Source organism: Ixodes scapularis, unplaced genomic scaffold, assembly GCF_016920785.2.
Source record: "Ixodes scapularis isolate PalLabHiFi unplaced genomic scaffold, ASM1692078v2 PGA_scaffold1__304_contigs__length_218370807, whole genome shotgun sequence".
Taxonomy (NCBI): Eukaryota; Metazoa; Arthropoda; class Arachnida; order Ixodida; family Ixodidae; genus Ixodes; species Ixodes scapularis.
In genome coordinates this window covers 3,372,586-3,391,594 of record NW_024609846.1, presented here as the reverse complement: position 1 = coordinate 3,391,594, position 19,009 = coordinate 3,372,586, and the positions used below count along the sequence as shown (strand labels likewise).

The following is a 19,009-nucleotide window of genomic DNA, read 5'->3' as shown; positions in this document are numbered from 1 at the left end:
GTTTCCGGATTGAGCGGCGTCGGCGTTGTCGTCGGCGTAACCGTGCGTGGCATGATGGGACGTTTCTTATAATGACGTTACGCGTGACGTCATGTGGGTATCCTTGTGACCCAATTTTACCCTCGTACGTCACAGGTTTCACAGGTGCGTCACGTGTGACGTCATTATGGCAAACGTCTCATAATGCAACGCGCGGTTGCATTATGGGACGTCACATGACCTCAACACCAATTAAGTTTCCCCGCTATATTTAGCGGAAACTTCTTCGTTAAATTTCCCGCTAAACTTAGCGGGAATATTTTCGCTTAATTTAACGGGAAATTTAGCGAAAATTCCCATTTAAATGGGAGGGGAGCAGGAGAGGAGAGGAGGAGGAGAGGGTACGGAGGGGGAGCAGGGACATACCCTCCCCTCCGCACCCTCCCTTCCTCCTCCTCAAGGGCTGCGCTCTAATTCGGCATTACAAAGAATTGTAAACGTCTTTAATTGTTTAGTGTGTCTCATTATACCCTGCTACGTTATCTCATTTTGCCCTACAGGTCGGGGCAAAATGAGACATTGCGTACTTTCAGATATTGTAGTCTTGTTTAATGTTAAAGCCAAGACATCCTCTCCTGCTGTGTGCGTGCGTGTGTGTGTGTTTGGGCGTGCGTGCGTGCATGTGTGTCTGTTTAATACTGAAGCAAAAATAAAAATCACTATTGAAATTAAAATTGCTTGTCTCACTTTGCCCCACTTTACACTACATGTTATAGACTGAGAGCTTGGGGCTAGAAACAGTTTTCTGGACATGTTATGTTGCGACAAACTGTAGGACTGCATAAAAAGAAAGGCGCAAGCGTTGGCTTCGAAGTGGAAAATTTCCAGTGTTTACTTATCCACATGCGCGCATATTTGTGGTTTTGGAAAGCAAGCCAACCTCGGGCCACACCGTCTGGTTTGCATAGCAGTAAACGTCCACTCTGTTTGGGGATGCAAGGAAACTCCCCTCTGTTTGTTTACTCAGAAATCGGACATATGCTTGTACTTTCCCTGAATGGAAACAAAACGGGCGTCTGCATGAATAACGCAATTATCGATACCTCCCTATGATTCACACATACTCTAGAAGACAGGTTCTGGCAGGAAGAGAAGTCAATATAGTCGCTCATACGATAAGGACGGCAGGGAGTGGTCTGTCAGCCTCTAGCGTCAGTGACTTCGAAGACACTTCGGCCTCGGGGAGGGTGTGTGTGTGTGTTTGGGGGGAGGGACACGTAATATTTTATTTCAATCCACTATGATGGGGGTTATCGAGGAAAAAAACCTGCAGTGTCTAGTGCTGGACACATATATCTTGCGATCTTGTGAACTTCCGAGCGTACACGCGCAGCCACGAAAGGTAGCGAGCAGGTGCTGGAGGCATCCAAGGAGATGCCGCGCGTTTCTCCTCCTCTGCCTATGCCCGCGTGTTATTCCGCGTCGATTTCGGAAACACAGTGGCGAAGGAAAACAAATACGAGGGGGCACAGCCACCGAGGAAAAAAAGAAACTACAATAAGAAAAAGGAGCGTCGTGGGCGGAGCTCTATTTCACAACAGCCGTGCTGGAGCCACTCCTCAACCCCGGAACGCGCGGTTGCAGCCCCAGTCGAACGGCGCGTCCCTCGACGGAGTCGGAACCCTTCCCCGTCAAAAGCCCCTCCCGTCCCAAGCCACGCGCGTCCGGTCACAGCGTCGTCCTCGTTTCAACCCCCGAGACGTCGCCGTCGAAGCCCGATCGCAGCCCGCGACGACCACGTGCGGCGTGCCACCGGAGAAAGTGCCGGCGGGTCTCTCCCTGAGCCTCCGTCGTCGCCGCGGCCTCAGTCAGTGCGCGCGCTCGGTCCACCGCGAACCAGTTGCGCAAGGCCGTCCTGCGAGAGCCAAGCGGGGCTCTCCGTCCCGCTATTTCGGTGCCTGCCCGGCGGCCGACGGGCGCCCGCTGCCGCCGTCGACGAGCTGCCGACCTCCCTGCCCGCGTGCTAGCGAGCGTGTGCGCCGGCGGCACCCGAGGCGTCAGAGGCATGGCTTCGTTCCTGGACGTCCTCAAGGGACGGCTCGCCAGCAAGCACGGACAGCGCAAGGCGAGTGACCGTCCGGACCCGAAGGTGAAAGTCCCCGCGTTTCTGTTTTGGCCGCCAGCTGGACGAGACCCTAGAACTTGTTGCCTGGGAGAGGGCTTCGGCCAGTCCGTCCCGTTGCTGCATGGTATGCATGGAGCACCGAAGCCGCCATCCTACCGGTACCGATTCGAAGTGCACACCCTAAAAGAGAGTCTATGAGTTCGCTTTCCTGCATAATACGCGTTGACAGTCAATCACGGAGAAGAACAGAAGGATCCCAGCCAATGACGAAGCTCCACGTGCGATTAGACCTGAAAAAATTAGGTGCGCGCAGGTATTGCAGTGAAAAAGGGAAACGTCATGCTCTTTGTCTGCGCGCATATTGCATTTTTTCAGACCTCATTGTATTCTGAGCTTCGCCATTGGCTCGGATACTTCTACTGTTCACCGTGATTGGCTGCCCTCGTGTTCTGCAAGAAAGTGGACTCGCAGGCTTCTTTTAGGGCGTAGCGCGTTCTTAGACGCCCCTGACGTCTAGCGTCGTCTAGTCGCTACCGCTGTAGTATTGGCGTGGCCAGGAATTGTTTTAGAGGGGGGGGGGGGGGGGGGGGGCTGAATCCTTATTCCTACGCCCCTCCATTGGTTACGGCGCCATTGCACTGTAGGGTCCACATGATGGTCTTCGTTCACACGGAGTAATTTGCTCATATCAGCGTGGCGGATGAGTTATACCTTCCCGGCAGCGACAGACCGCGATTCAGAAGATGGAAATGTGTGCTCCAGGAAAACGGAACGAGCCGATCAGATGACGTTTTATTGAAAGAACGAAATTTGCTCTCGGGCAGCTTTCAGAGCAAAATCGTAATAAATACAATTTTAGTTTCAACATTTCTTATATGATACCCCTCTCGTAAAAGGGAAAGGAACAGGCTGGTAAAATAAAATGCAAAAACAGTTAGTTTTGATATTGTGAAATAAACAGCGTTAACATGTTGATTAGAGTACGTTTTGAAATCTGATGCCGTCAAAAAAATCCCAAATAAGAAGAAAAAAGCTCTGAGGGCAGTACAGTCCCCTTCTGCAGATCGTGAATTTTTCAGTCAACTCATTACGTTTGAGCGTGGGCACGGACTGATCTCCTGAGCAACCGTAACGCACGTCTCAGCCAGTATCTTTTTTGTTGTTATTGAAAACCTGCGTCAATATATACTCGTGTATGAACACGAGGTCTCATGCTCCTTTTAACAGTACATATCAGTTTTGTGGAGAAAATTATATTCTTCGACATGTTCCTCGTCTTTCTTGCGCTGTTCTCATTTCACTATGCTTCACCAACTAGCTCGAGTTTACGCTCTTCTACTTCACCTTCGTTATGGTGCTCTTTTCTAATTCATTCGTATATTACAATAACTAACCTACAATGAACTTAAGAGGAAAATACGTTTCGCAACTTTATCTCACTTGTGTTATATAGTCTAGTGGACAGGTATACATGACCGCTGTTGAGCAGAACGCGTGAACGGCACCTCACTGGCGCCCTAAGTCGGTACGTAATTTTCTTTAGCTAACAGTGCCGCGGAAAACACACTCCCCGACAGCGCTAACGAGCCATCGCTGGATCTTTCTGTTCGGTTATTGTTTATAACCTGAAGGACGGTCACTAAAACAGTAAACTACGATAGTGGTCGATAGCGCTCGGTTGGGCTGCTAACCAAAGTGGTACATTTTGATGCCGGCCTGTACCCTTCCGATACAAAAGGCGAAAAAGCGCCGAAGTGGTGTTCGCGCTAACAGTGTCGCGCAGTGTACGTATGCGTACATAGTATATGCATACGTGCCACCTGGGAGAGGCGGATATAACTTTGTAGACGTGCCATTTAGTGAATTGTAGAGCTTGAAAAATGAATTGATTTGACAAAGTAGTTTTTAAGAATGATAACAATTATGTGGGGTCAGTGTCGCATTGGTGGGCCTACAGCAGACTTGGGAAGTGATCCGTTACTTATTCAAGTAATTTTGTAATTGCCACGTTACTTTTTTTCGGAAGTAATTTGTAATGTAATTTCGTTACAAAATATTGGTAACGGTTTGCTTTAATTTCTCGTTACATTTCTTTTTAATATGAGCATAATAGAGTAACTGGAGCAATACGAGCAGAACATTCAGCGGCATAAAAAGAGCAAGTTGAACAAAATAGCTAACATCAGGAAGGGAAGAATAGCCGAAAAGAAAACACGATTTTTTGTATGACCGGTTACTAGAGCCACTAGAAAAACGGGCAAGTCATGTACAAATATACGAAAGACAAAGATCGAGTAAGACAACACCGAGTAGGCTCTCCGTCGCCCTCCATCGTGTTTTTATTCTTCTCCCGGGCAGGAGAAAGCTCTTTGTGTATATTTGTTTTTGTATTTTACACCGTTTCACCCTTTCTAACTTCTTCGACGTCTCCTGCCACCTGCAAAGACATCAAACGCGGATTCATACCCCCTCGATTCGCGTGTTCACAACTCGCGTAACAGACGATGTAGCCTCGCGCGAGGGGGTCGAATTCTCTTTGTCTTTGGTGCGCGCTACTTTATTCAAGCCCGCTCTTGAGGCACGGCTGAAAAGCGCCCGGCGCGAGGCTAAGAGCATCGTCTTCGAGGATACGGACGATACTTCTTCATGGTCTACTTGTCTGGGCATGGTGGTCGAGTCCACTCCTCACTTTACAGTCAACTGTCAACATAAAAGTGGGAAGGGGTGAGGTAGGCCATTAAGGAGTGCTGACAGAGAGAGAGAGAGAGAGAACGCACAAAGGTGGTGTGACCCTCTCTATTGTTTTGTGAGACCCATGGCCACCGCTTCGGTCTCTCGCTCTCTATGCCCTCCTTTCCCCAGGCCTTCATGAATATTGGTATGAAAGTGAGAACCGATGAAAGATCGATAACCTGTAACCGCTACTTTTTCTCTGACTAGTTGAGTTTTCGGTCATGGATCGTGTCTGTCGTCTCCATGGCCATCTCTAAATGAGGTGTTCAAAATTCAGTGCATTAAGGAGAAAGGAAACTATGAGTTTCAGTGCATACTTTGTTTGTCAAAAAAAACAACAACACAGATTGTCATTAATAAGAACAACAAACTGTAATCTACGGAAACACATCAAGGTAGGCTGGAACACCTGCATTCTGCATTTCCTATACATTGTTACGTTAGAACAGAGTTTTTCTTGTGAATAACAGGCGAAACACCCGAGTCAAAGGGGAGCTTTCGTAGAACGCTTCTTTATCTCCGAATCTCGTAGCGGAGGTAGACACTGCTGCTGAGCATGCGCACCGCTAGCTTTGTCCGCACAATAGGGAGTTTTCGTAGATCGTTTGCGCTGTCCCGCAACTCTCTCCGCAACCCGCTACGCTAGCCGGAACTCTACAGTCAAGGCCATCGGCGCGCAGGCGCAGTAGCGGCTGCTTCGTTGCGGGGGGCTTAGCGGAAGGGTAAACGCGGTCTACGAGAACTCCCTAATTACAAGGAATATTTCCGGAGGCCGTTAGCTAGCGGGATGGCAGGTGTGGTTGCAGCTTTCGATGCCTTGTCAGTTTACAGGTGAACGGAATGCACCTACACTCTTTCTCTTAAATACAATATTTTATTTTTACAGGGACAACCATAATACGGGCGTATGAGAGATGAAAAGTAATGTTGGAGAACATTTTTAAAAAAAATATTAAAATTGTTTCTATTGTTTTCTGGATAAGTGTACGGAAAAAAGTAACGAGTAAAGTCATTTGTAACGTAACGATCGTAAAGTAATTTGTAACGTAACGAGTAAAGTAATCCGTTACTTTTCAGCGAAAGTAATTTGTAACGGTAGTCCAATATATTTGAGGCTCGGTAATTTGTAATTGTAATCCATTCGTTTTTTCAAGTAATGAGCACAAGTCTGGTCTACAGTAACTTTCCGGTACGGATTGTCAAAAAGCCCTTTCTCTTACCAGTGTCTGGGCCCTGGTGTTATAAAAAAAAATGTTATGGAACAGGCGGCACTTAAAGGAGATACTCGATAACGTCCAAGCAGTTACTTGGAGATACATTGTCGTAGAACTAGAGATTGAATCACGTTTCTTTTTAAATTTGAACGAATATGTTTTCCTAATTTATAACTTTAGTTTTAACAGGGTGTTTCGGCTTTGATTACAACTTGTTTACATCCTTCAGGCGCAGTTCTTTTTTTCCTTCATATGCCACTATTTTCATGTCTTCACTGAACAATGGGCTTCTGCTTAAGGATTTCCTTTACTTCATCCGAGCCAGCCAGATTTATCAAATTTCGCCAGAAGTTGACTGTTGTCGCATAATTAGTTGTATTTAGGTCAGATTAAATATTTGTCTGGCGATAAAGAAATTGAGGTTCTTGGGCGGCCACTGCCAACACCTCCTAGAGAACAAATCCGTAGTGCTGAATGAGATGGCGTCATGAGCGAAGGCCAACGCTGGTCACAGGTTGGACACGACGATTGCGTCAACGCTCGGCTCAAACTTGACTCCTAGCCGAGCGCTGACTCAGCACTCGTTTCCAATCAGTGTCCAGCGTTGGCCTTCTCTGGGGACGCAGAAATGTCAGCACGACGGTCTTGTCTTCGAGGCGGTGTTGCCACTGCCCAGTAGGATAGGAACTGCACTTTCATGCGATGATCGCTCTGATATCGAAGTGAAGGGGCTGTTTTAGACTCGCATGCCGTTATGTTGAACAGTATGCTCGGATCGTCTTGTCTCTTGGAATCGCCCTTCGTATGCAGTTAAAATAACTCCTTGAAGGCAGTCGGTGACGATATGACAAAGGTCAAGCGACAGCGAGGCGCTGCTGCACTATCTAGCGGCGCAGAGCTAGCCGTGATGATGAGCACGGGCGGGCGCGGTTCAGGTCTAGTCATCTATATCCAGGGTTTGTTTGTCTGTTAGTGTTTTATCGAATACATATTTTTTCTAAAAGAGAGCAGTGAAAGCTACACAAATGCGGTTTGTGCAAGTGAGTTATACGGCCAGGCGGACATATGTCAAAGCGAGATTGTAGGGTGCGAAATAGCGTTTGAGAAGCTTCTCGCTGAGACCGCGGCGCCGTATCGGTGTCCACACCCATACCCGGTCTCCGGGTTGAAAGTGGACGTCCAGGCGACGAAGGTTGTACCCGGTAGCGTCTACACGTTGTTGATCTTGAATTCGGAGTCAGGCGAGCTGGCGGACTTCGGCTCGTTGAGCAAACACCTGGGCGTCGGGATCGTCAGATGGTTCGTGGTGTAACATCGCGTCGAGCATGGTCGTTCTGCCTTGCACTAGCTGAAACGGGGTTACTCCTGTGGTCTTGCTCCAGCGTCCGATCCTGCTGTTTCGCCGACATCGTCGCCTGCGACGCTAACTTTTTTTCTATTTTCTTTTGGGCACAAGTTCGCCCCATTAATTGTTTAGTTTCTTCAGGTATTCGCCGCCTCATCATTTTTTCACTCGCGACGAGCGCGCTGCCTACTTGGTCAGCTGCGTGCGCGGCTATATAAACATGTGCCCTAAAACGTTTACTTAAAAAAGTAATCAGTGATTTTTTGTTAATTAGTTATCTTTTAGTTTCATTATCTCTTGAATATATTGTCTGCCTGACCGTATAACTTACTTGCACAGTCCACATTTGTGTAGATTTCACGGATTTTTGTTCTTGTTGTTGTTTTGTTTAGAAATAAATGTATTGATAAAAAGAAAAACACCCTGTAGTTGACATGCGCGCAACGTCGCTGAGGACTGCAAATCTCGAGTGGTCTTAAGTGGACAAGTAATCAGATGGAAGTGCAAGTTTCGTGCTGGAACATCTACCTAGTTAAAAGACACACTCGAACAGGTTGAGTCTTATCTAGGGGCACTGCAATAGCAGAATAATCCTTCAATTGGTAATATCATACACGTAAAAACCTTGCATAAGCAGATTTCTCTATTTGAAGAGCCTGACTATACTTCGATACCTGCGTGCGTTGCGACAAATTTATTTTATTTTCCACAGCTATATCTCATATAGTGCGCAGCATGGCAGGGGCCTTCACGTGCATTTCGTCTTTTATACCAATCATAGTTACAGAAACGCGCAATTCGTATGTTAGCATATTCCCGTTGACCCTGCCAATTGGATCTGCTCCCTTTCATAAATTACAGATTATGTCGCAACTTTCATTTTGCCAGTACAAGGTTGCCGCATCAGTCAGCGTTATAGTAACTGCAGATAGTTCAAATTCTAACTCATTGTTCTATAAAACTGACGGCACTACAAGGGCGACTAAATGCGTCAGTTTCAGTCATTATAACTGGTGAACGACAGGTATAGATAGATGGTATTGGGATTTGAATCTGGAATAGTTGACCTGCAGCAATTAAACAATCTACAACTTAAGGAGAGATTTAAAAAAAAAAAAAATTCCTCACTCTGACATTACGTGCACTGCACTGGCCAGAGGCAACTTGAAGACGTTGTCATATTATGTAGTTAAATTATGTTTAATATGTTTTTGATCATTGCTTAAACTTGTGACATGGGTATAAGATTCGAATCCTCATTGTTACGTGTAACTCTTGAATGGGTCCGAACTATGCCTAATGCTAAGTAGGGATCGGGGATTCGAGATATATGTATAACATGTTGTTTGCATTTATGGATTTTTTTTTTTCAGATTTAGTAATAAAAAGACAGGGTTAAAAAAAAACGCTCGAACCAAATCATCCTATAACTTCTGACCGCGTTGCCATAAGGGCTGGAACGTACGCGTGTCCGAAAAACTTAACCAAACATCAAACATGCGAAAAGCATGAACTACTTGCTTAGAAAAAAAATAGGCCACAGGAGAGAGTGTATCCCACGTCACGTAAAATCGCAAATATACCTAGATTGACAATGAAAACTAAGATTTATCTGCAGTAAATTCCTCCCCCCCCCCCTCTCCCCCATTTTTCTTTTCCTATTCCCTTTTTGCGCCTAGGTTTAAAATTCTGTTCATCGTCTATCGACGGACAAATGCAATTTTTTGTCTTTTTTTTCATCTTTACTTTATCAGGCCGACGTGGATGCCTGATCTGCATCTGATGTGAGGAGCACATTCGCACTGCCGCCAGTGTTCCCCGCAGTAGCATTACAAGTGCGGCAAAACTGCCGATAACCAGTTGTGTTTACCTCTGAAACTCCGCTGATTCAACGACTGCCACAAAACTGCGCGCTTTACATTCCGGTCTCGATGCCTATTTCTGAGTCTATACAAGAGGTCCTCCAGGTAAAATATGTAGTCTAAGAACACGTGATACAGGTGTGGCGCACGACACGACACGTGTATTACATCCGCTCCCTCGAGAGCTCCGAGGAACGTATCTCTACGAAAGGCCATCACGACACGCACATTTCGTCGTTCGAGAATTCAGTATCTCTTTATCGCTGGACGCTACTCCATTCGAGAGTGGACGCACTTCCTTTCAAGGAAATCCAACAGATGCCCCCCCTCCGTTCACCCTCATGCCGACAGTGCGGTGCAAGCTACGTGCTGGGTATTTCACCAGTCACGTGATCTCCGCTCCCGCCCGTATGTATACGTGCAGGCAGCGGGGGTCGGCTCGTGAAAGGGAGGCGGGTCCGGCGAGCGCGCACTCTTAGCTCAGAAAGTGAACGAACTTGTAGAAGATTTCGCTGCTTTTTCTTATTTTCTCGTTAAGCGACGGAAACACTCAAAGAGGTCGGTCTCTTTCACGTTCCGCGTTATTGACTGTCCGATGTTCGACCAGTCGGTTCCGAGCAGATTACCATGGAGGCACGCCTAATGCAGGGGTTTCGTTTGGACAGGACTTCGGAAAGTCGCTCGACGTTTCAGGACCTCCGGAACCTGGTGAGTAGGAGGACGCTACAGCTCTTTGCAATCTAAAAAAGGAAAACGAAAGGATACGCTTACGCGTTTAGGTCTTTGCAGAGCGTACGGAGAGTTAATCACTGTAATCCACAGTAAACAATACAGCCTATTACGAAACTAATTTTTTTGCTCGAACTCGTCACGTATGGCGGCGACATTGATAGTGAACACTTTTGACTTCAAGCTAGTTTGTTGCCTTAATGTGTTAATTGAGGCGTCTTGCTTCTTTCTTGGGCGTTCTTATCTGCAAATGACGCAATGTCATTGGCTGCGAACCGATAGTGGGATGCTTAGGGCTACACGCCACGCCCCGCGTTCATTAAGCTGGCAGTGACTATAGTCGGTGACAATAAGTTAAGAGTTCAGGGAGAGGGAACTCGCAGGCACTGAAGTGACAAAGCTTTTTTTCGTATGTTTAATTAACGAGCATCGCCCACTGTGGCCGCGAAATAACGTGTTGACGAAGGAGCAGTACACTGTCAAAAAGTTCTCGCGTCGTCAAAATCCAGATTGCCTATGTATTGTCGGCGAACGAAAACTCGACGTTTGTCGTGTATAGTGTAACGAGGCTTTGGCCTGACGCACCGCGCAACGTATCGGTCGACACTCGAGAAGAGAGTGACCGACTCAACGGGTCCCGTGCGTATCGGACGTGTGCAAGACGCGCCAAGTGGGTTTCGACGGCCGATGCTGTCAGGGATCACGCGTGCAACAGGCACACCGCGGCCCACTTGCGCAACCTCCGGATTGCCGCGCTGGCGCCTGTTCGTGCAACACCGGCGGACAAGGTTGCAGGGGTGACCCGGCGTCGACCGCTCACTCGGCTCTCGCGACAGGCCGGGGTTCCCGCGGTTGGGCTCCGATACCGGCCCGTGGGCCAAACAACCTTGTTTTCTTTGACGGGCAGTCGGCCGTGACGTCAGCGTGAGAGAAAAGGGGTTCCCCGAACCTCGGAGGTGGGCGGAACTGACTCGTTGGTGACGGCGGCACCTGTGAGCAATGGGGCCCTTCCCGGCAACCAGCCAATTTTCGCCAGCCAAAACCTTTCTTTTTTTTTTTTTTATTATGGGGGGGGGGGGGGGGGGGGGGGGGGGGGGCAGGTTGTATCACGGACTGCCAGTTGGAAACATGACTGTACGTGCTAACTATACTTCGTTTCCGCCATGGTCCGGCAAATGACTAACGCTACGGCTTCCATGAGCCAATCAGAGCGACGGAGCGAACTAAACATTTATTCGGGTTTAGATCTGGAGAAGGGGTGACAGAAGTCCCGAGAGGGGCTTTTTGGGGGCGCATACGCAATCTCGTACGCTTTACCCGAAAATAAAAATCGAATACAATTAAAATTACTATTCGTTGAAAGTATATTCAATTAGATTACTCGATTACATGAGAAGAAAAGTAATTGGCCGTTACTTGAAAAAAAAGTAAACATTAAATGTATGATTACATCAGCTTTTTTTATATAAAACGACAAACTTTCTTTTGCCGGTTTGAAGACGGGTCTTCCGTACTATTCATTATCGGAATATAATCGCCGAATTATAAACGGCTTTTGTCATTAATCCACCGATTTTGGGTAAACCATACTCCTGTCGGAGACTTGGTTTCAGGATTGTAGAAATCCTGTGCGCACAAAGGGCGCCATTAAAAGAGGGCGGGGAAACATTAACGGTTACGAGTCATTTTAGTACTTCCAAAAGTAACAAGATTATTCTTATAAATACTTCCTAATAAATGTATTCAAATTATTAAGCTCCAAAAAGTAATCGATCACGAGTAATTCGAGCATACTTGTATAATGAGTACCGTACAACTATGACCATAGGTTTGTGTACTTTGTGTAAGAAATTCCTGAAGGGGTGACTCACCCTGGAGGTGTAGAGTGTTGGGGGTGCGTGCATAAATCACTGGAGCGAACCACGTGACTCCTCCGCTGGGAGGAGGACCCTGGGCCTGCGACGGTACACTGACACGTGCGACACACCCGGCGCTCTGAATCACTCGCGGAGACCGTAGCTCTTGCCGTTCGATTGCACGGAGAACGGACGGCGAGACAAGGCGGCAAGGTGTCCATGGCTAAACTGCAGAAGCTGCAAATACGAATTAGGGAATTGGGGCGTTCGGAATCTTGGGATATGAAGGAATGGGGTTCTCCCCTTCGATTTATACACGGTGTGATAGTATTGTACTGTATTTCGTTGTCTGAATGGAAAGGGGATATCGCTATGAGAAAGGCCTGTCTGCCAGAAGGTAACGTTCCTCATGTCATGATGGCTATGAAATGGGACATGAGAAGAAGATGCTTCGCGTTTCGAAAAACGAATTTCTGCGTACGCGCTGTTCCCACAGCTCCTGTGGGAAGGACGTTTGCGTATAAACGATGCTTTAGTCTACATACATTCGGGATAAATATTAAAGTTATCTGAAATGTATATTTAATACTACATCACTTGTCGTACTGCGATATACAATATCAACTCAATCTGCGTGAGAATTCAAAGCCTAAAAATAACGTTATGTAGGGCGCGTTGACAGCCGATGAAGTCGCATCCAAAATCGATCATCTAATCATAATGTTTTTTTTTTGTTTTTTTTTGTCATGGCTTTTAAATTTTACGCTGTAGGTAGTGGCGTTGGTGTATGGAGATATGGCCGACATAAGGAGGGGCGTAGCGGACTAGTCGAGCAGCATCAGCCTTCGGTTCGTGAACAGACGAAGAATATGAGGAAGAAAGAGAGCAGCTGGATATATCGTCACGTGAACAAAAGTCTGAAAAGAGGCGACACTGTGTTTAGTTATCACTGCAGGCGTGGGGATGACGGCGACGCGCCGCTGTTTCCGCGTGTCAGCGGGAGCGACACAGAACCCACAAATATCCACGCTGGCTTCCACTGCCAGCATTTCACGGTCAGTCCTGGGACGCACGACGCATATATAGGTCGCTCATTCGTCATCCGTGCCACGGCTGCAGCGCATTGCCCGCGAGCGCACACGTGCTCTCGTCGAAATGAAACGAGAAACGACAGAACACCGACCGCTGTTTTGCGGCTGGCCGCGTTGTGGTGCCCACCATCCGGTGGAGCACTCCCTTTCCGCCAGCGACATGTGTTCCCGAAAGCCCTTGATTACGCCTGTCTTTGGCCCATTTCTTCGTCAGGGTGAAGACGCCGCCGAATGCGACGGTCAGAGTCACCCGGCCCTGTCGCGAAGTGGGCGAGGCCACAGCACGCGTGGCAGTGGCGCCGACGTCGCGACCGCGAGGAGGCGTCTTGAGTCGTCCCCCCCCCCCCCCCCCCCCCCCCCCCCCCCCCCCTTGCTGCTGCTTCTCGCACGCTGTCGTCTTATTTTGGGGAGACCCCGGGGCGCCATTACTCACGGAGGCTGAGTCTCGCCACACGCTGCCGGCGACCGCTTTTTAATCTTCTTCACCGCGAGCTCGTGAAACTCGATCGGTGACCAAGTGCATGCTCCTCGCGCGCGACTGGAGCGCACGCGCAGTAATGTCTTTTCAGTCGTTCCTTTTTCGAGGCTGTGTACGTTGTAAATTGGACCGTTGAGCTTCGCGGCGTCCCCTGCCTCCATCCACCGCGTTGTCTCTCTCCCTCGGACACCCGTTCAAATATAGCAGCAGTCGCGCGGTCGCCCGACTGGGCGCGAAATGCGCATTTTGCACGTGCGTGGGGACGAGTCGGTGACCTCGGTGTCGGTCGCGTCAACGCGACCGTAAACGAAGGAGGAACTATAAAAAATGCATATCCTATAGCAGAAGCACTTTGCTCTTTTGCTTTCTGTTATCTTCAAATTCTCTTTCAGTGCATCGCGCGCGCGATGCGCCTAATTGGCTTCGCATAAGGAGCGATAAAATAGCTTTGCCCGTCGTTCCCCGCGATGTCTCAAGCAGGGACAGATTCGCTCTCTTGCGCCGTTCCTCATTGTGACATTGACGGAAAGTGGCCGAGGCCAAGCGTCCGCCTGTCAATGATGTCGTGAACACTGGGTCGATGTCTCCTTAATTTGCAGGATAATTTGGTCTTTCTACGCGTGCGTCAATAACCCTGCGGCAGGTCTACGCGAGCGGAGCACGAGTGGTTCCTGTGGGCTAAAGATATGGCGGCGTCACCCTTAAAAGAATGGGAAGTTTGGCTAGTCTCTACCAGGCATTATGCGGCGCCACGCGCGCGCCAAGCGTTTGGTCGGATCAATCTATTGTATACCTTGCCCGGAGGAGAGATGCGGCATATCAATAAAGGCATCATACATTACCTAGGCCACCTGAACATCAACTCAAGCAGATGTTAGTGTGATAAGTGTTTTGCGTAACAGTGTAACTACTCGGCGGCTTCTCATATCTGGCATAGGTGCGTCGTAGTTCTTGGTGTTTTTGAGTCGCTACGCACTACATTTCCAATCTAACGCTCAAGCAGCCATGTGCTTGCGTCCCCTAAAAGCAATCGCCTTGAGTGCAAATTCGTCGTGATATAACACATAAACGGTTTAAACTAAGCACTTTAAGGAAGAGAGAGGAGTATTCCTTTATTAGACAATGAAGCCCAATTGAACAATGGACCAAGCAGACGAGATTAGGGAGAGCTCCCCAACGGTGCACACGTTTTCAAAAGTGTACCATTAAGGCCCGTTCACACACTTGCGTCCGACCACAACCGACTGAGGTAAGACCAGTTTTTAAGCCTGTTGTGACGGCGATGACCGGCTGCATTGCTGCACAGCCGGTCGTAAGCCGGCGCCGCTAGAGGCTTAGGAACCGGTCTTAAGGCTCCTTCACACAGTTGCGTTTGACTGCGTTTGAATTCGTTAAGACTGCTCGCGTCGAGCTGTTGCTATGGCGACCCTTACGACGAGCCAATGGGGAGGCGCTGTGCTGCACGACGCAAGGCAGCGTAACGCGGTCGATGCAAATGTGTGAACCAGCCTTCTGTCGGTTGTAGTCAAACGTAAGTGGACGGGCCTTTATACAACTTCCTTATCAATCAGGACGCCCCTCTAGTATATCACTTTCATTACCTACAATATTTCTGTGTGGCACATTTATGCACGTCGTGTGGTATATTTCGTTCCAGAAGCATGCATGTCACTTGTTATACATACGCTCTGCAAACACCGCACTCCATGCCAGGAACCTCCAACTCCCGTCTCTCGCGGCAGCGCGCTTCTACTCTTCTCGGCCTTCTGAACGCCTTGGTTCTGATGCCTCAAGTTTTTTTTGTTTTTTTTCCCCTTTTAGATTGGGGAAGCTAGCAATACGATTTCGCAATAAGCGATAGGTACGATGTGATCAATTCAGCATAACCTCACCCCGGACTCCACCTATTTTCTTAAAAGCTATACAAGAACAAGCACTGGCATGAAAAAGTGCGCTTTGTCTTTCTTGGGAGCCTCGGTTAACAAAATCATAATACGTTGAAAACATTAAAATGACCTCAAACGCGTTGTCTCCCAGTCCACGCTGCTGATCATTCGACTAGCGCGATACGATTTCTAACCTGGGGTCTCCTTTTGTAAATCTCTGGGACTGAGGGAACTAACCCGAAGGAAGGTTGGATGGATGCATGGTTGAACGGGCGGTAGTGGCTGTGCCCTTTATATCTGGCGGTAGCTTGCGCCACCTAGCCTAGGAACTTTTCGGTCCCTTTCTTTTAAAATTCTGCCCGGAACTTCTGTCCTCCGTTAGAACGTATAAGTTAACCCATTATTCCTGTGTGCAATTTTACAATTCCCTAGATTTCTTTCACAAAAACTCCTAACCTACTCTTTGTGATTGTAATGTCTTTATCGTTCGTTCTTCAGTTCTCGTCTGCGAACCCCAGCACTCCGGCCAAATCTGTCGCCCCCTCCGGGATGTTAGTTCCCTGAGTATTGGGTATCGACCATGAACTGCCATATTACTTTAATTGGGGTATTTAGTGTGAGTCATGGTGCAAAAGCAAATTCGTCGGAGTTGCGTCGGATTCGATGCCCAAGCTCAGCCGGAGGAAAGCGGTACTCTGAAAAGAGTTGGAAAGACTGGACTGCTATGCTTGCCGCGTGTGTGTGCGAGTGGGAGAAAGGAAGAGCTTCATCCAATCAACTTATCTATCCAGCTGAATGTAGAGTATGAAGGAAACCAATTGGACGTACGTGTGCGAGGGAGGAAGAGAACGAAAGAAGGAGAGATCCAAACAAGCTCCAGGAGGGCGCTGCGTCACGACGCCGTCCACCGGGGGCCCAAATCTGGACAGTTGGCGAAGAAGGCGCCAAGGTCAAGCGCGGATTTCTCGCCTAATTTTTCGCCAAGTGTCCAGATTAAGGCCCCTGGCTGCATATATGTTTACCATTCTGTTAAAACACCAAACGTTAAAACGTCAGACTGGGTGTAAAAAAAGAACCTTGAAACAATAAAAAATTTAATTCTTTCAAAGTTTTTTTGTTTTGTTTTTACACTTAGTTTCAGGTGTTTCAACATAAAGGTAAACTTACACCAGCTCGCCTGCGCCCTCACTGTGTTTTTGTGTATATGTGTCGTGATTATCAGTTTCGCTGCAGTACACGTTATTGTGGCATCAAGCACAGAAAAGTTACGTCATTGAAGTTCAGCTCCCGATTTTTTTCCGCTTTTGAGGGTGAAGAAGGGAGACAAGGAAGAAAAAAAAAAGGGTCACGCGGAGTCAGAGCGACTGCTGGGAGTCGGCCGAGCGAGTAAAAGTGGCAGCGTGACGTCACCGAGGCGATGGTGACATCAGTGGGAGTGGGAGCACGTGTGTCGTCAAGCCTCACGTGGGCACCTGGTGTGGTGCCGTCGACAACAGATGTCGCCCGTCTCTCGTGGTGGTTAGGTTGCCTCGATGTATCTGGCTTCGCCTGCTCACCACATTAGGGCGCCACCATCGAAGCACCCTAGCGGTGGTTAAAGCGCTTTGGTTGTACACTCGGACCACTGCTAAGGTGACAACGCAGTTGAGTCTTAGGGGGAGAGACTTGCCGGATCAATCAGCCATTGGCAATGCATCATGTGACCTCAGTTTTTGTACCCGTTTACTGGCGGAGAGTAGAAGCGCGTTACTGAGTGTAGGCTGCTGACCCGCCCTGCAAGAAAGTAGCGTCCGCGGCCCTGCTGGAATGACACCGCACAAGCTAAGCAGGAACTTCATTCGAAACCGCTAAGTTCAAAGGAACAGCAGCAATGACATTATCACCGTCGCCGGTCGAGAGGCTTGAGTATCAAACAACCAGGCGCCAAACCTCAGCTTGACGAGTTCACTGGCCACACGTTTCAATTTGTTTTCAAATTTATTTTTCACTTTGCGTGACGTACCACACCAGTAGGTGATAGTATTTAGCGCACCTGGCATGATGACAAGCTGCCCAAATTTTTAAGTCTCCTAACAGTGCGCACTTAGTCACGGCGCCGACTACGCCGTGGAAGGTTAAGCAATCCTCGCGTTGCAAGGCTTGCTCCACACGTGCTTACGTTCTCGTCATGCACACATCGTGCTTGTTTCGCGTGGAGCAAGTGAAAAGATTGTGGTTTCTACAAAAGTCCACCAGACGGAGATTTTCACACTTCTCTGCAAGACAAAACTAGTTACATTACTCTCCGCGACAATCGGGCGAAATCGTGTAGAACATCCACTGGCAAACTGACATTCGCACTGCCTTAATCCCCAGAAATTAGATTTTTCTTCCGTTTACTTTCTGCGTAAATTTTATTGAGTGAATCGAGCCTTATGGAACATTGGAAAATACGTTCGCTCTGTCTGCATTCACCGATCTCTCTGTGTACATCTCAGTGATTGGTTCTCTGAATGCTCTGTAAAAAACAAAATAGCGCAAACGTTTTTTTTTTTTCTTCTTTTGTCTACATTTAGCGGCAAATACGTGTAGCGCCAAGCCGGTGAACCGTGCTGATCCCAAGAAAATTGGCGCGACCTAGCGGTTTAAGCACGAAAGAGTGGAACGTTGTTAGGCAACCACGGTGTACCTCGATGTCAGCCCTGGATGGATGGATGGATGAATACGGCTGAGCCCTTTGGATCGGGCGGTAGCTTACGCCACCTAGCCATTTTGTTTTACCATTTAAGCTTAGAATGTTTAAATGTGAAAACTATATTCACTCCGACTGCAAAGAAAGTGAGGCTATGAAACCCCCTTGCCATCAGTGAATAAGAAAATACCTAGTTTTCTCTCGATTTCTGCCACCATTCACTTAATCTTTGCTTGGTAATCTCTACAGTCTTGAAATCCACCCTCCCTTCGCTGTCTCTAAAACCCAATGACTTTATTAAATCTATGTTGTCTTGTTGTCTTCGGTAGGCATAGGGTGAAGCCCTTTACAGTAGAGTATCAAGTGCTCAGCTGTCTCGTCCTCCTCTCCACAAGCAGTGCACACTGTATCAATTTCCTGGTACTTCACTCTGTATGTTCTGGTTCGCAGAACACCCGTTCTTGCCTCAAACAGCAATGAGCTTCCCCTAGAATTGTCATAAATGCTTTCTTTGGCAATAACTCTTTTGTTTAATCTATAGCTTTCCAGAGCCGTCTTTGTCTGCATTCCCTGTAGCCACTGATCTCTTTCTGTGGCCTTAACTTTCTTATCTGAGACTTGCTCTTCCGTATCTTCGCTATAGCCCAAAAACTTTCCTCTTAATTTCCTAGTGCGCTGTTTCCACTTTGTGTCTACACTCCTCATGTATAAATAGCTGAAAACCTTTCGTGCCCATTGCTCCCCATCCATTTGCCTCAACCTATCCTCAAATTCCACCTTGCTCACCGCTTCTCTGCTCTCAAATGACGCCCATCCCATGTCTCCTTGTACTCCCTGGTTTGGCGTTTTGCAATGTGCCCCCAAAGCCAGTCTACCTACTCCGCGCTGTTTTATTTCTAGTCTCGCATGCACTTCGGATTTCATGCATAGCACTGCGTTTCCAAAAGTCAAGCCAGGCACCATGACCCCTTTCCAAATCTCTCTCACCACCTCATACCTGTTGTAATTCCAAAGTGCTCTATTTTTCATTACAGCTGCAT

The 19,009-nt window shown here is 48.0% G+C and overlaps 1 protein-coding gene across 4 annotated transcripts in view; it reads left to right on the top strand.

Annotated features, from left to right (window-relative positions):
• The first annotated feature begins 1,632 nt into the window (after nt 1–1,632).
• LOC8035815 (NAD(+) hydrolase sarm1) overlaps nt 1,633–19,009 on the top strand; it is a 113,288-nt gene continuing 95,911 nt past the window's right edge. The window contains exons 1-2 of one of the 4 annotated variants that reach the window (XM_029990739.4): nt 9,713–9,816; nt 9,924–9,966. Coding sequence is in view for 3 of the 4 variants with exons in the window: in XM_029990731.3 (XP_029846591.1) it covers nt 2,045–2,128 (84 nt within the window). In the remaining variant the exon portion in view is untranslated. Of the gene's footprint in view, nt 2,129–9,683; nt 9,967–19,009 lie in introns of those variants that run through there. The other 3 variants (XM_029990731.3, XM_029990735.4, XM_029990732.4) reach the window with 3 other exon arrangements.